Consider the following 17,318-nt stretch of genomic DNA (forward strand, 5'->3'; position numbering starts at 1 on the left):
TACACTTGGGTCCTCGGCACTGTCCATGGCAAAGCCTTCCCTCCCAAGGGTTTACGCGTTAAGGGAAGGGGTGCAGTTCATATGCCAGTAGCGGTTTTGCCCTCAAGAGCTTTTCCATCACTGAGCTGGCAAACACTGCCTGTGACAGGCATTAGGGGCTGCTGACAGCCCCCCTCCTGGCCTCACAGCCAGCCTGTGCTGTCGTCCACCTCCCCTGTGCTGCTGGGTCCCAAGAGCCCCCCCAGAGCCTTGTGGGCAACGGGGCTTGAGGTGAGGCTAGGAGAAGAGGAAGGTTCTCTCAGTTTGTGTGTTGAGTCGTCATCAAACGTGGAGTAAGCCTTTGTCCGGGGCCGGCATAACGGGCGTGGGCACGGCAGTGGTACTCAGAGTACAGCCACATTGGGACTTCCCTGGCGGTCCAGTGGTTTAGACTCCACGCTTCCAATGCAGGGGTGCAGGTTCGATCCCTGGTCGGGGAGCTAAGATCCCACAGGCTGCGTGGCCAAAAGAAAAAAAATAAAAGAATACAGTGACGCGGGAGTTTGCCCTTGGGGGGCACAAGGCAGAACTGGCCTGGTGGGGGGCTGGCAGGGCAGGCTCTGGGGAAGTAGCATTGCAGGCAGAGCTGGAAGTGTGTTAAACTGGGCGATTTCGGGGTGGACCTGGGGGGCGGTGAGCCTGGAGGGGTGGACGGGGGCAGATCCCGGAGTGGGGCCTTGGTGCCATGCAGAGTATTTGGACCTTGTCATGCAGCCACTTCCCCGCCTTCCTGGTCCTCTTCCCGCCTCAGAGCCTCCTTTGGGGGGTTTCTCCACTCACTGGGTCTCTGTCCTTGACTCCCGCCCGTCCCCAGGCTCGGATGAAGGGGCCCTGGCAGGGGCCTTGGTGCCGGTGATGCCCGTACGCCAGGCCTGTTCCTGCCGTGCCCTCCGCCACCGGGCCCCTGCGGGTGGGCACTCCCCGGCCTGCAGCCTGCCCAGGGCCGTCTGTTCTTCCTCCTTGTTTCTCCCCCGCCGCCGCTCAGGAATCGCGCCTCAGAAGCACACAATGCAGCTGTTAAAATATCTGGGTCTGGCCTGGCGGCTGCACAGCAAACCCCTTGTTCACCTCGCAGACAGCGCGCCCAGGGGCCGAGCTGGGCCTGCCTCTGCTGGCCGCCTGCTGGGGGGGTGGGGCGGGGAGAGACCCCGGGCCTCGCTCGGGACTTCTGCTGCTTTGGGCCTGTCCACGGAGGAAGGGGACAGACAGCAGCATTTGGAATCGGCAGGACGGCACGTTCCAGAGAGATGCCAGCCTGAGCGTTTGCACGTTAGAGCCCAGAGGCCCAGACACCTGTGGTGGGGCGTCAGGATGGAGAGGAAGGGGGGCCACGGGCTGCCTTGTCCAGTCTCGGACAGGCCTGCTGCCGGTGCCGGGGCTCCTGGGTCAGGTCTTCCTGCCCCAGTTGGCAGACAGGTGGGTGGTCTCGCTGGGGCTGCAGTTAGGATAACGTGGTGGGCATTTGAGTCGGGACCCCTGTATATGCCAGGCCCTGTGTTCTTAATCCTCTCCATGAGGGACACGCCGTTGTCATCCCCATTTTACAGATGAGGAAACTGAGGCTTGGGGGGACTCAGTTCTTATTCATCGCTCTAGGTAGCGCTGGGATGCGAACGTGGACCTTTCTCCAGAGTCTGCCCTCCCCGTGTGCCCCCCCCCGAAGGTGCCGGCTGCTGCTGACGTGTGCAGGGGGTGTTGTCAAAGTCTCAGAAGCAGCACCAAGAGGTGGGTTGGCTCTGACTAGGGTTCAGGTGGGAGGGCGTTAGGCAGGCTTCCCAAGGTTTAAAGCGTGGCTTCCTTGCGTAGAGCAGGGAGGAGAGAATGTTCTGGGCAGGAAAGCAATGGGACAGAGGCAGGGGGATGGAGATGACCTGGTATTTTCAGGGAGTGAAACCACGTGCAAGGGAGTGGAAGCTGCAATGCCATCTGAAGGGTGAGCTCTTACCCACACCCTTCCGGAAAGAAAAAGCCTCTTGCCCAGCTCTGGGCCCCCTGACGCCCATCTCCCCTTATCTGAGCCTGGCTGCTGCATTTCCCATCGTTGGGGCCTCCCTGGCTGCTGTTCTGGCCCAGCAAGTCAGTGCATTGGGGTCATGATCTGTTTTCCGGCGCACCAGCAAGCCCAGGGGCTGGGCACATGAGGGAGCTTTCCTACTTGGAAAAATACATTCAAGGAACGATAAAGAAGCAGGTGCCCCGCTAGGAGAGGGGTTTCTGCATGGTGCCCGCCTCTGGCCACAGCGGGTAGAGGGGAGGCCTTTGACCTGAAGCTCCTGGGAGCAGCTGGGGTTGTGGCAGCCAGGCTGGCTGGCTGGCGCGGCAGAGGTGTGTCCGAGACTCCAGAGGCACAACTCCTCACTAAACCTCGGTCTCCCCCAATCCTGTCTTCCTTGGAAAAGGGTGCCCACTTGTAGGGGTTCGCCTGCCTGGCCAGCCTTGGGCCAAGCCCCATTGGGGACCCTATGTTTGCAGAGCCACTGCTGCAGGGTGTTCATGGCCCTGCGGGGAAGCTTGACCGCCTTCTTAACCATGCTGAGAGTAGGGAGGATGCTCTGTGTTACAGGGGAGGGGACGGAGGCTCAGAGAGGGAAAGCCGCGTGGCTGGACACACCACTGACGTGGACCGCGCTGGCCCAAGCATCAGCGTCTCTCACTCTGGAGAGGAAAATACACACATTTTAAAAGAAGATTATTTTGTCCCTGGCCGTGAAGGGCAAGCAGAGCGTCCCCAGCTTGGCGCCGTCCTGGGGAGCCCTCCCCTCACCCCCGTCCCGGTCCCTTCAGGATGGGAAAGCGAGTGTCAGTTTGATCCAGGGGATCTGAGCCGAAGCCCATGTCTGGCTCCCTCATGCCTTCAGCATGACGGGCTAGGACGCCCTTTGCTTTCCCGTGGCTGCCCTGGCACTGTGGTGCTGGACGGCTGTCCCTAGGGTCTGGAGCGCCCTTTAGAATGTCCATTTTCTAGGTGGCAACACTGAGGTGACGGGAGATGGAAAGACTCAGTCATCCACTCAGGGAGGATGTTGACGAGTCCTCGGGACCTTGGGGCCATGAGAGAGAGAGTCTGCTGCCATCTTTTTAGTTACAGTGTCGTTATAATTATCATTACCAGAACTTCCCTGGTGGTGCAGTGATTACGAATCCGCCTGCCAATGCAGGGAATACGGGTTCAAGCCCTGGTCCGGGGAGATCCCACATGCCGTGGAGTAACTAAGCCCATGTGCCACAACTACTGAGCCTGCGCTCTAGAGCCCGCAAGCCACAACTACTGAGCCCATGTGCCACAACTACTGAAGCCTGTGCACCTAGAGCCTGTGCTCCGCAACAAGAGAAGCCCCCGCTCGCCGCAACTAGAGAAAGCCCGCGTGCAGCAATGAAGACCCAACGCAGCCAAAAAAAAATAATTAATTAATTTTTAAAAACCCCATTTTTAATTATTACCTTTTATCAGCGTCGCATTGGCGACGCATTTTTCACTCCAGGAACTTTCACGTGTTTTATCTCATTTGATCACAAAAATAAGTCTATGATCAAGGCTGGCCGGGTGTTTATTATGTGTATGTGTATCCAGGGTGTGTGTGTGTGTGTCTGTATCTCTCTACACATACGTGTGTGTGTGTGTGCGTGCATGTGGTGTGTGCATCTGTATGTGACTTTGTGTGCACTTGTGGGTGGCCCTGTATGAACGTGTGACAGTGTGTATATGTGTGCCCACGCTCACACAGGTGACTGTGTACATGGTCGTGGTTGTTGCTGTAGGTTGTGTGTGCTCTTCGTGTGTGCCCACGCGTGTGGGGCCCAGGCAGTGTGCCGCACGGGTGAGATCAGACAGGAGGTGAGAACACCAGGGCCCCGAGGTGGCCAGGATCGCTGGGAAGCGAGGTTTCACCTCTCTCCCAGAGGCTGATTTCGCCTGTGGAAGCTGCTCTCGTTCCTGTGACTCACTCATCAGGAGAGCTCAAAGCAGCCAGGTGGTAGGATTGCAGGGTTCAGAGCGATTTGGTCATTCTCCTCTGATTATTTTTTTTAATTAATTAATTTATTTAATTTATTTATTTTTGGCTGCGTTGGGTCTTTGTTGCCACGCGTGGGCTTTCTATAGTTGTGGTGAGTGGGGGCTACTCTTCGTTGCGGAGCACGGGCTCTAGGCGCTCAGGCTTCAGTAGTTGTGGTGTGTGGTTCAGTAGTTGTGGCTTGCAGGCTCTAGAGCGCAGGCTCAGTAGTCGTGGTGCACAGGCTTAGCTGCTCCGCGGCATATGGGATCTTCCCAGACCAGGGCTCGAACCCGCGTCCCCTGCATTGGCAGGCGGACTCTTAACCACTGAGCCAGCAGGGAAGCCCTCTGATTATTAATTTCTTCTTCAAGCCCGTCCTTTCGCTCCAAGTTCTTCATCTTTGCTGTGCTGTGGCCCCCTCCTCAGAATAATGCTGTAAATGCATAGGATAAAATGCATAGGATTGGGATGGATAAATTAGGAGTTTGGGATTAACATATACACACTACTATATTTACAATAACCAACAAGGACCTACTGTATAACACAGGGAACTCTACTCAATGTCTTGTAATAACCTTTAAGGGAAAAGAATCTCTGTGCTAAAAACCTGAAACCAGCACAACATTGTAAATCAACTAGACTTCAGTAGAAAAATAAAATGCATAGGATTACGAGGGAGGCCAGTTGTCCTGACTGCAGCGATCATAGCTTAATAGATGTGCTTTGCTGGCACAACTGGCAAGGTCGGGGGTGGTGTCTAATGCCGACCTTGACCTTGAGCGCAGCACCATGGTGAGCACAGGTGATGCCCCATGACGGGATGTGAGCACACCCGTGGCTTGTGCTGGTGGCAGGCTCACAGGCACTATGCCTTTTACCCACCTTCATGTCGGAGGGAAACACCAACTTCCGGTTCCAAATTAACAGAGATACAAATACATTTATTTCCATTCATTTGCTTTAATTGGAACTTACCGATTATTTGGAAGCTGGAAGCAATCTTAGAGGCACCCCATGTAGTTTCTGCTGAACCTGCCTGTGCATCAGAAACAGCCGTGGAGCTTTTCTTTAAAGTTTGGATATTTTGCCCCCCGCCCTGTGCCTGAACCTGTGGCGTCAGAATTGGCAGGGGAAGGACCAGGAGTGTTTCCAGAGGCTCGGGGTGCTGCCAGCACCCCCAGGGGTACCGAGACCCTGGGGGGCAGGGGTGCTGTGTGCAGCTCCAAATGGAAGGGAGCTTCTCCTGGCTGCAGGTCCGGTGTCCCCCCTTTCCCGGGCAGAAGCCCAGGAGCGTGGCCTCCCGGGTAACGTGGAGGTGTTGACTCTCTCCTTGCCCCGTGGGCGCTGTGCTCTCAGCCCCTCTTGTTCTGGAACCTTTTGTGGAGCCCATGGGCAGTCCCCCAGCATATCCCACAGGCCGCCAGCTGAGGTCTGGGGACCCGAGGCCCCGCTCTGCTGTCCCCAGCTGGGCTTCCTGGGACCCTGGGCGCCTGGTGTTTACCCAGAAATTGTGCTAATTCCGGTAATTCCTGTGACTTACACGCAGCCTCTCGGCTCTGTCTGCTGCTTTCCTCTCCTGGAAGGGAGGGGGAGGGGGAGGGCCGTGGCTGATCTGTGGAAAACGAGGCCTGTGACGCAGTGGTCCCTGCGGGGGACACCCCGCTCCCCGACTGGGTCAGCTCCCCATGGGCGCTCGTGGAAGCCCAGGCACTCCCGGGCCCACTGCTGTCTGAATACATCCCCTCCCTGCCACTCTGTCCACCTGGTCCTGGGGTGGCCTCGCTCTGAGGCTTCGGGCAGCGTTCCAGCCAGAGGACCTGGCTCTAGACCTGGGCCCTCTCCCTCCATGGAGAGTGGCTTTGGGCAGCTCACCTCTTCCTCTGTAAGAATCGGGAGGATGCCATTCCCTCTGACAACGTGGCGGGGGGGATGCTGGCGTGAGGCAGCTGAACCTCTTTTTGGCCCTGGCATCCCTGATGCTAAAGTTCAAGGATTCTGAGTTGCTGGCCTCAATTTCCCATCTGCCTTCAGGGATGCTTCCCAGCAGCCTGGGTTTGGTCACTTGGGCCGACCCTGTGGGTGCCTTGAGTCCTGTCCTGGTTTCTGGTCCTTCAAGCCTGCTGCCCTCCAGATGCTGGCCTGGTTCCCTGGACCCATCCTGTCCCATCAGCAAGGGGTCTGAGCACGTGCTCAGCTGGACTTGGGGACCCAGGGGCGCGAGGCCTGGCCCTGGCCTGGAGGAGGTCATGGTTGAGCGGGGAGCCAGGTGGGTACATAGCAGGTTTTGGCCAGGCTATGTGAGAGGTGCCAGACCCGGGGGAAGGACACCCAGTTCGTTTGGGGTGGAAGCCAGCTCCCGGCCTTCTGCAGTGTGAGGCACGAAGCTGATTGTCCGTAAAGAATTCTGCAATGAGGAGTTAGGGGAAGAATGTACAATTGCCAACTCCTCCCCCCGCATCCTGGTCAGCCTCAGTGGACGGTGCCACCCGCAGGGGCATGGCGTTGGCAGGCGGTCCTGGACAGAGCCTCAGCTTTTGCCTATCCATCGGCTGGTGGTCCCTGTCCACCAGTCTCGCTTCCTTGGGTGCAGCACTAGGACAGGGCCTGTGTCGAATCCTCCTGGGCTTCTGGCATAGGGTTCCTCACACTCAACAGGCACCTCGATGATGCCAGGGAATTCAGTGCAAATCCCTTTGCACTGCAGGGTCCTCACTCGAAGGACAGCTCTCTGTGATGCTCCAGTGTACAGCTTTGGGGCCAGACAGCCTGGGTTCAAGGTCTGGCACAGCCACTTTTAAGCTGTGTGTCTTTGGACAAGTTATCAACCTCTCTGAGCATTGGTTTCTTCCTATGTAAAGTGTCGTGAGGATTAAATGAACTCACTCTTGCAAAGAGCTTGGCACCTGGTAAATGCTTGTTCAAGGTTTGTCGTTCCAGCTATCATTTTGATTTTTGTCCTTACTTCCAAATTCAAGGTGTGTTTCAAAGTTGAGCCTAAATTCCTTCACCTGAGCTTCTTGGGAAGAAAACCCAGATTGTTCACAAAATCACTCGTATTTCCAAGAGCTGTGATTTCCTGCCTCAGAGGTGCACAGTCCTTGCCCGGCATTCCTGAGCTGTTGTTCCGTGCCAGCCTGAGTGGGGAGCAGCTCCGGACCTGGTGGTGATGATGAATACAGATGGGGGTGGTGGGATGCTGTAGGGATCTGGAAGCAGAAGTGACCTTGATTGGGGAGGAGCTGGGGGGCTTCCCAGAGGAGGTGACGTCTGAGTGGCATCTTGAAGGAAGAGTAGGAGTCCATCACACAGAAAAGGGTGAAGGGTTTCTGGTGGGTGTTCCAGGGTCAGGGCTGGCTGCTTGTGAAGGGTGCGGGGGGGTGGGGGGAGATGAGACTGCAGGTAGACGCAGGAAGGCTTTGCCTGAAGGCCCCAGGGGCTCAGCGAGGCCTTGGCCAGATTTGGTTTGGGGAAGGTGCCTGGCTGTAGGGTAGAGGGGGACCTGGAGGGGGACCAGAGGTGGCGTGAAGGTGCCCAGGACCCAGAAGGGAAGGATGCCTGGCAGAGCAGCCAGCTGGGAGAGGCCCCGCAGGCCAGGTGCTTTGCGGGTGAACTGATGGGAATCGCAGCTGATCAGATGGGGGGGTGAGGATGGGGTGGGACGGTGGCCCAAAGTGCCGGCCAGGTGGACGGGAGGGTGGCCCCTGCGGCCAGGCTAAGGGGGCAGAGAAGGTGGAGCAGGCGTGGCCCAGGGGCTGTTGCTGGTGGCCGCTCAGCCAGCCAGCCAGCCTCTTACAGCGCAGATTATACAAATAGGCTTAAAGGATCAGCTGGCGATCCCGAAATCTCCAAGCCAGAGGAAACCTTATAACTCACCAGAATCCTCAGGGAGATTTCCCTGTCCCTCATCTATCTTGGGTTTTCTGGACAGGGGTTTTGAAAGACTGGAAACCATACAGTCTGGTGGGTGAGGTAAATCCGGGAGGTCCAGAGCTTGGGCTGTTCGCTTAGCAGGCTGGCCAGGCTGCAGCCACCTCTGGCTTCACACCCATCACTCTGGTATACTCCCGCTTTTTGCTTAGAAAACCATGAGAGTATCGTGCAGACTTTTAAAAGGTGAGGTTCTGGGGCCTGCAGGTGTAAGATTTGCAGCCGCCGGGGATGGAGCTGACCATCGCCTTTGGTTTCTGCCACCCGCGATCCACGGGCTCTGCCCAGAACCGTCTCCTCCCACCAGCGTGCAGACCCACCTGCCTTCCTTCTGAAACAGCAGCTGATCTTCTTTTCATGGCAAAGGTTCCTGATTAAATGTCTGTGCCTCTGTCTCTCCCTGAGCCCACCTGGGCCCTGGTCACCACCGTGCAGCGCCGGGGCCTCTCAGAGCCTGTGATGGAGATAATCCTTCCTGGCATTTCTTGCTTGGGTTGGACTCCTGGCCTCACGCTCTCCTGGTGATTTTACTTTCTCTTCCTTCCTGCTCCTTCATCCCTGCTCACTTCCTTGGCTGGTTTCTCTTCTCCCTCCTGGAAATGTTGGAACGCCCCGTGTCTCGTTCTGGAACTTTCTCTACTTCTTCCCTCCGCCCTCTCCCTTGGAGATCTTGCCCTGTGGCTGCCATATTCCCATCTCTAGCCTCTGCCTCTCCCCAAGCTCTGCCTTGCATTTCCAACAGTCTTGCTTATCTTTAAAAAAAATTTTTTTAAACCTCTTTATTTTCTGTTGGAGGAGAGTTGATTAACAATGTTGTGATAGTTTCAGGTGTACACTAAAGTGATTCAGTTATACGTAATACATGTATCTATTCTTTTTCAAATTCTTTTCCTATTTGGGTGGTTATCTAGTATTGAACAGAGTTCCCTGTGCTACACAGTAGGCCTTTGTTGGTGATCCATTTTAAATACAGCCGTGTGTACATGTCAATCCCAAACTCCCTAAGTACCCCTTCCCCCCACCATTCCTCCCTGGTAACCATAGGTTCGTTCTCTACGTCTGTGAGTCTATTTCTGCTTTGTAAATAAGTTCATTTGTATCATTTTATAGATTCCACATATAAGCAATACCTTTCTCTTCACATGATATTTCTTTTTCTCTGTCTGACTTACTTCACTCACTATGACATTCCCCAGGAATATTACTCAGCCATTAAAAAGAATGAAATAATGCCATTTGCAAACAAGTTTTATTGAAGTATAGTTGATGTACAACATTGTGTTAATTTCTGCTGTACAGCAAAGTTATTCAGTTTTACATATATATTCTTTTCACATTCTTTTCCATTATGGTTTATCACAGGTTATTGAATAGAGTTCCCTGTGCTCTACAGTAGGTCCTTCCTGTTTCAGTCTTAATAGGTGTCTCAGACTTAACACGGCCCAGACCCAGCTCCTGGTTTTTGCCCCCGAACCTGCTTCTCACCTACTGTGCTCCATCCCAGCAAACAGCCCCACCGTGCAATCGTCCAAGTGCTCAGCGGAAAATCGGAGCCATCTTTGACACTACCCCCATTCTTTTAAGAAAATTGGCTTTCAGATGTCTGTTCCGTAATATTTGATACAAATTCTGAATTAGCAGCATCTGTACATGATGAGGCATCAGTTAGTAAAACGCTTGCTTGTGGCCCACTAGCCAGCTGGAGATGGAGCGTTACCTGGGCCCCGCATCCCCCGGGTTCCTCTCTCGTAACCCACGACGACTCCGCTTTCTAGCACACCCCACATCCAGGCCCGAGCAAGGCCTGTGGACTCTGCCTTCAGAGCCACTGTCCTTTTAACTCAGACAACCAATATCTCCCCAGGTCACTGCAGTCGTGCGCCATCCCCCAGATCTGCCCTCCGTACACTGGCAGAGCGACCCCTTTGTACTGTGAGTCCTGTCGCACCCCGCTTCTGCTCAAAACCCTCCAGGGCTGGCACTCACCTTCCTGCTGCTCCTTCAACAAGCCAGCCTCCTCCCTGCCAGGCCCGCGGCTCCCGCCCCTGCCCTCTGGCTGCCGTGGGCTCCCTCAGACCCTCATGTGGCATCTCGTCCCTTCCTCAGAGAAGCAGGCCAGCAGCCCCCCTGCCCTTCCCACCCCGCTCTCTCCTGCCCCTCTGCTTTCTTTCCTTCTCTCTCACTAATGAGAGACAAAATATACATGTATCTTCCCCCTTTACTTATTATGTCTCCCAAGCAGGATGTAAACTCTGTGGGTTGTATCTTCGGCACCAGGCACAATGCTTGATGCATAACAGGGGCTTGAAGAGCTGTTGACTGAATGTGTGCGAGTGTGCAAATGGTGAAAACTCTGTGGAATGCAGGAATGAACGAATGAATGAAAGAATGAACGAACATGCACGTGAGTAAGTGAAAGGTGGAGCCGGTGAGCTGCAAAGAAACGGGAGAATGAGGGCTTTCCTCTGAGGAGCGCCAAGTCGCGGTTTCTGTATTGATTTTTCTCGTCCTGTGAGGCTGAGATGAGGGGCATTGCTTGCTGACCTCATTTCTCAAGGTGGTTCTTGCTAGTCGCCACGCACAGTACTAGGAACTTGTTGCTTAGATTTGAAAAATCGGGGGTAACAGGCAGTGAAAAACGCTCGGCTGTGGTCCGTGAGGTCGTTCAGAAGACCAGATGAATCTCAGAACGAAGAATTCTCAAAATTAATTAAACCCTCCTTCGCAATGATCAGAGAAGGAGCGCGTGGCGGCAGCGGGTGGGAATCTGCGTCGGCGCGTCCCGGCTGGGTCTGGGGGCCGCGTTGGTGAGTGTCTTTGTCTCCTCCTCCAGGGCTGCCACCCAGGACTATGCGTGGCTAGGATGGAGACGTCCGCCTCAGCCACGGCCACGGACAAGAAAGAAGCCAAAAGTGGGATCCTGGAGGGCGTCGCTTTTCCCGACCCCGGCAGGAAGGCCTCGGCCCTCGCGGTGGCCACTGCGGCGGCCGCGGTAGCCACCCAAGGAGGTACTTTCTGTTCTGCATGGTTGGCAGGGGGTGTTTTTCATGAGCCCGTTCGGACTGAATGAGACGGGAGGCCGATGTCATCGGGCAGCCATGCGGGGTTTATGGGGGAGCAAGAGGGCGCCCCAGCTTTGGGGACCCCAGGCACTGGGATGGATGCCTGTGGGTGGATCTCGAAGGTCCAGCCACTCCCAGTCGGGGGGTTTGGGCATCTCAGGCTCCAGCAGGAGAAGGGGAGGGGAGGCAAGGGAGGCTCGAGGCTGTGGGGCAGCCCTGGGGTGCATTCTGTCGGCACAGATGTGCCAAAGAGGCTGCTGGTTGCCTCCGGCCTGCCAAGGGCTATTTTGGAAAGTAATTGTCTCCTGATCCTTTCTGGCTGTAATTAGAGGGTCAGGTACAGAATTTAGCATCCTTAGGTGAATTTCTGGCCAACTTAATTATAACAGAAGGACCCCCCGAGCCACAGCCTCTCATTTTACTGCCCCGAAGAGAAATAGTCTCTGGTTTCCACTGGTCCGTGCCAGCATCCCGTTGGGAAAGCTTGGCGGGAAGACGAGACCTCCCCTTGTGTCTGCGCGGTCCATCTGGAGGCCACAAAACTATTTCTGTCTCCGAGGAATGGAGAGACTTAGATTTCTTTTCTTCCCCTTTTTATTCAAGTGCATTTAGTCATGCCCTGTTGCTCTCGCCGCTGAAGCACAGCTCCCAGAGCAGGGGGGGAAATGCGCCTTCGCCGGGGTGGGGTGAGAGTGCCGGCCGCGCCACTCACATTTTGATGTCTGCAGGTCGCGGGGGGCTTTGTTCAAGTGCAGACCCCCAGTCGGTGAGTCAGGGCGAGGCTGAGTTTCTGAAATTCTGACCAGCGCTCGGATGATGCTGGGACAGCCAGTCCACAGGCCGTGCTGGGTGCAGCTTAGGGCCAGAGTGCAGGGATTCGGAAAGACACTCAGAGCGGGTAGGAGTCATTGTTTCCGAGAGCGAACTGGAGGCCCTCTGGTTCATTGTCACTACACTGTTTCTATTCCCCCCCCACCACCCGTGATTCTCAGTTGGAGGTCATTATGAGGATGTGCGGCCCGAGCCAGGACGGGGCGAGCCCAGGCCAACCTTCGGGTATTAGGACGCCTGCTCTGCGTGACACCCCTCGACCCCCGTCCCTGCTAGGAGCCGGGCTCTCTAGGCCCTCCCTCTGTGAGGGTGGAGGAAGGAGCCAAAGCCCAGGGTGGACCACGTGCAGGTGGTGTCGGGAGTCAGGGGACGGAAGGCCCAGGGTGGGGGTCTGGCGGTGGTCCCAGGGCTGGCTTGTCCCGGGCCTGGCTGGGTCTGCACGTGGTCTGTTCCTTCTCCTGGGTCAGGGCCCACCCTGGCCTGTGGCGACACCTCGAGCCGTCCTTCTGCCTGATGCAGAGGCGCCTGGGCCTCTGAGGCCTGAGTGGCCTCGGTGCCTCTCTGACCCGCCCCCTGGGCCCTCAGCTGTCCCTGCCTCGGCCTCTCGCTAGCCCGGACCCTAACCCTCTCTGGAGCCATCAGTGCATCGTGAGCTGCCACGCAGCCCAATTCACTGCCACGTCCCGTAGCCAAGAGCAGACTCGTGGTCATTAGAGAGAAATGAGGGCATGATTGGGAAGGAAGTCCTCTAGCATCAGACCTGGCTGTCAGCAATGGGGCAGTAATCTCAGATGCTTGAGGGGGTCTTGGTCTGGGGGGGCAGGCCACGGGCCTACAGCTTGGTGTGCAGCCGCTCCCTGGAGGTACCTGACCTCGCTCTACTCGCCCCCCAAGGATGTGGTCCTGCCCACCCCGCAGGCCCCGTCCCCTCCTTGCCCGACCCCAGAGGAGCGCTTGTCTGGTGAGGTTCCTACACTGGGTGGATGTGGCCCTCAGCCCAGTCGCCCAGGACAGGTGGCACGTTGTCGTCAGAGCGAGTTAGGTACGTCCCTTGCTCCCTGTAGCACTCTCTGGACAGCTCATTTGGGAAGGGCCGTCCTGCAGTCAGGGCAGAGCAGGTGGCATCTGGAGCGGGTCCCCTGGGGCTGGGGGACCGTGACGTCCGCGTTCTGCGGGTGGGGCAAGGTAGGCCGGTGGTGCAGCCCCGAGTCGCTGGCCTGGGTCCCCGTTCCAGCCCAGGCCCGGTCCCGGTGGGGCAGGCCGTTCCCTCCTCTGGGCCTCGTGTTCCTAATCTGTGTTGTGGGGACGTTTGGCAGATGTGATTCCAAGTCTGTGTGATGTTGTGACGTCGGATCTTACCCCTGGGGGCAGAGGTGCTGTGAGCAAGCCTCCTCTTTTACGCAGCAAACCGGAGTCCCAGACAGCCCCAAGGAGCCTCTGCTGTGGGCCCCTCTGCCCGCAGGGGCGTAGGCCTGTGGACAGGTGCGATGTGGTGCCCGGCAGCACAAGGGGGTTCGTGCATGTCCCCCACACGGAGGTCCTCTCAGGGCCAGGATGTTTGCACTCTGCTCTGGAGCTCAGCACTCGGCACCAGGCCTGGCAGGAGGCAGTGCCTGAGGGTCCCCTGTGGCCCTGAGTGACGTCAGGGGAAGGTGGCCTTGGTAAGGCGCTGGCCAGAGGCGGGGGGAGCTCAGCCCGCCGGCGTGGGGCTGGTGGGAAGGGCAGGGAGGCTGCACAGAGGCCTGGGAGAGGGGCAGTGCTGCCCGGTGCATGCTGGGCTGGGGCAGGGGTGCGGGGAGCTGAGAGCTGCCTGTCCAGGGCCCTGTCCCTGAGTTGTTTCTGGAAAAGGTGGGGTAACCGTCCTGGTCTGCGAGGCCTGTTTGCTGAGGCAGGGGCAGGACTGAGCTCATTCCCTGTGGCTGAGCGGGTGACCACTCACTCGGACACCTGGCCCTCCTGACACCCAGTTTATCCCTTCCGAGTCCACAAGATCGTCCCCATGATTCCGCACCGTGGTTTGCAGCTTTCCCGGAAGGAAAGGATGGCTTACGCAAGCTCAGTGTTCCAGGGCCTGTTACACATCTGTCCAGAGTAGGGGGAGTCCTGTCTGAGGATGTCGGGGGCATGTGGTAAGGAATGCAAAAGGGCCAGACCCTGTGAACTGGTGAGGCAGTGATCACCCACCTCTGCAAGGTGCCCAGAGGTGGGAGGTACCCTGTCTTGCAGGCCAGCTTCTGACCCCTCATCTGCCCCCTGCCAAGTGCCACTGGTTCCGGGAGCTTCAATCCCATCCCTGGAATTGTAGGACTTTGGTTCTAAGACTGAGCATACCTTTAGGCAGAAAGATTTCATTTCTACATTATTTGTAACTGTGAACATTTGGAAACAACCGAAGTGTTCAGTGATAGGGGATTGATTAATCAAACTGTGGGACGGCTGTTGAATGGAACATTACGTAGACCCTGAAAATGTTAATCAAGACTTTATCATAAGGGGGGATGTGTCTGTATTCTGATATTAAAGTGTAAAAAAGCAGGATGCAAATTATATCTCACCTCTGTTGTTACCAACCAGGGTTCTTGGCCTTCCCCAATCAACTGAAATTGACTAGAGGCCAGACAGGAAATTCAGGCAAGGCTTTATCGGGGCCCTGCTGTACAGGGAGCGGGGAGCGAGAAAAAGCAACAGGTTCCCTTGCTTGCTGTGGGGGCGAGCTTGTTCCTTATATGGAGTGAGGGTAGGGGTCTTCCAGGGGTCCGGCTGGGGTGGCTTAGGTGCTCTGCCCACCCCCTTGGTGGTGCTGCGTGCAGGGGGCATGCGCAGGACCCTCCTGCTGCTCCCAGCTCTTCAGAAGGGGCAGTTGGGTTTCTTTGGTCTTTTTGTATCTTGTTGTCCATGATTTGCCCCAGCTGGGCATGCACGCAGTTATTTTTAGTCCCTCACAGTTTCTTTGTATCTGTTGCTCCAGGAGACGTCTGTCCAGGTGCAGGCACTGCAGCAAAGGGTCCCAGGTCCCAGGTCCCAGCCTGTCCATCCCAACTGTATAGTTCACACAGGTGCCCTTACCAGTGGTTGTCCAGATGTTGGGACTCGGGGTGGTGTACGTTGCACATAGGAAACGCATCCCTTTGGTTCCTAAGGACCTTCAGCCTTCTAGAACCCACTATTAGAATGTCAGTGAAGGGAACTGCCTGGCGGTCCGGTGATGAGGGCTCAGCGCTTTCACTGCTGGGGCCCCGGCTTCGATCCCTGGTCAGGGAACTAAGATTCCCCCAAGCCGCGTGGCGTGGCCAAAAAAAAAAAAAAGTAAGTCTGAGAGGCAGAGGTGCGCCGGACCCAGACTGTGCCGACTTGGGAGAGCCAAGTGTACACTCTCTCCTTCTGTCTCTGCCATCTGTGACCTTAGGTAGGTCACTTGACCTTGCCGTGGTCGGAGTATTTGCACCATGAAAATTGGCAAACCCATGGACATATATACACTACCAAGCATAAAGTGGATAGCTAGTGGGAAGCAGCCGCGTAGCACAGGGAGATCAGCTCGGTGCTTTGTGACCACCTGGAGGGGGGATAGGGAGGGTGGGAGGGAGGGATACGCAGGAGGGAAGAGATATGAGAACATGTGTATATGTATAACTGATTCACTTTGTTATAAAGCAGAAACTAACACACCATTTTAAAGCAATTATGCTCCAATAAAGATGTTAAAAAAAAAAATTGGCAAACCCTACGCATCAGGGCTGCCTCAGCCCCCTCTCCTCTCCCAGAGCCTGTTGTTAAATTCCCCCCAGCACATGACCGATCATATCTGGAGACTCACTCAGCTTCCTTGGCCCTGTTTGGAATGAGAAAGGGAGTGAGGGTCCAGAGCGAGGAGGTGGGCGATGAAGGAGGTGGGCGTCCCTGGTGGCAAAGCTTGGAAAGGACACGCAGGGTGTCCTGGGTGTCGGGCTGGGGGGGGGGGTGGCCGGCACGTCTAATTCATGGGCGGTCAGAGCCTCTCCGTGTGTAGGTGGGACCGAGATGAGGTGGGGCAGGGACTTGCCCAAGGCCGCCTGCTGCTTCCACAGAGAGCGGGGTCTGGGGCTCAGGGCTCCTGCCTCTCCCACGCTGAGCATCTCCTTCCTGAATCTGCTTTGAGATCATGATTTTAGATTGTTCGTGGGTGATTTGGGTCTTAAAGCCCAGCCTGCCGGTACCGTGTGTGGGCGTCCAGCCTCTGCACCAGCCCTGGACAGGTCTCATCTGTCACCATCCTTGTCATTCCAACAGGCTAAGAGCGCCTGCTCCCCTCCAGCTCTTGGAGGTCTGGGGCTGTGACTTCTTTGCAGGAGGACCTTTTTAAAAGTCTCCTGGCTCGCCCGGCCTCATGAGGCTAGACGTGGTCGGGGCTGGGTGTTTCCACCGAGAGTCCCTACCTACCTGGCCATGATGTGCATCAGAAACACCTTTGCATTGCAGGGCTGTACCCAAGGGACAAACGGTCCTGTGGCCAGACCAGATGGCAGAAGCCTTGGCCGGTGGGGGCTTTCCCAGCCTCTTGAGCTGTTGTGCTAACACTTGGGAGGCCATCAAGCAAACTTTAAAAACACATTTTGACCCAGAGCTATTTTTCCCTTTAATTTTTCACATGGCGTAATTTTAAAGGTAATTTGATTCAGATGTTTCTCATTTTTCTTACACTGAAACTTCCCTAATGCTGTTGTATTTCCCTCTTCAACAGTGGATTTTCTTTCCAAAAATATTTCCGAACCTCTCTGTGTGCTTCAGCTGAGCACAGAGACCAGCCACCCCACGCCTCCAGGGTGGGACCATCAGAGGGGCTGGAGCCATAAAGCTCAGAGCTGTGTCTCACCCCAGTGAGCTTTCCTTGTCCCCGAAGTCAAGACAGGCTTTAGCAGTCCTATGACGCATCTGTGGTGAGTGCCCACCACGTCCTGGCCGGGGTGCTCCCAGGGTGGCCCCTTCATCAGCACCATCAGCATCCTCGGGACTTGGGCCCCACCCCAGACCTCCTGAAGCAGAGCCTGGGAGTGGGGCCTGGTGAGCCTGGGTGATTCTGATCACTCTTAAATGTTGGGCCCTCTGTGCCCTAGCAGTGGGAGGCACGGCAAGTCTTTCTACATGAAAAGTGGGACTTACACGCAGAGCGGCTGTGCAGAAATTACAGGCGACGTACAGCGTGCTCACACCTGCTTGGCATGGGCCTCTGGGGGGTAGGAGCTGCCTCTCTCCTTGTAGACAGTGTGGAGTCGTAGTCAGAAGCAGCCCAGCCTCTGGATCCAGACCACCTGCTTAAGGCCCAGCTCTGCTGACCTCAGGCAGGTCTGTGCCTCAGTTTCCACATCTGTAAAATGGGCACAGTGGCGCTACCTGCTTCACAGCATTGTGGGAAGTACCTGAGTTAGCACGTGTAAGGTGCCGGGTGCAAAGTGAGCTCCAAGTTACGTGTTTGCTTTACTAA

General features: G+C 56.3%; 1 protein-coding gene across 1 annotated transcript in view; it reads left to right on the forward strand.

Moving 5' to 3' along the window:
- GLI2 (GLI family zinc finger 2) overlaps window positions 1-17,318 on the forward strand; it is a 250,191-nt gene that overhangs the window by 53,830 nt on the left and 179,043 nt on the right. Inside the window, exon 2 of the mRNA XM_079925090.1 lies at window positions 10,798-10,972. Coding sequence (XP_079781216.1) covers window positions 10,828-10,972 — 145 coding nt within the window. The 5' untranslated portion in view covers window positions 10,798-10,827. The remainder of the gene's footprint in view (window positions 1-10,797; window positions 10,973-17,318) is intronic.

Source organism: Stenella coeruleoalba (assembly GCF_951394435.1).
Source record: "Stenella coeruleoalba genome assembly, chromosome: 6".
Taxonomy (NCBI): Eukaryota; Metazoa; Chordata; class Mammalia; order Artiodactyla; family Delphinidae; genus Stenella; species Stenella coeruleoalba.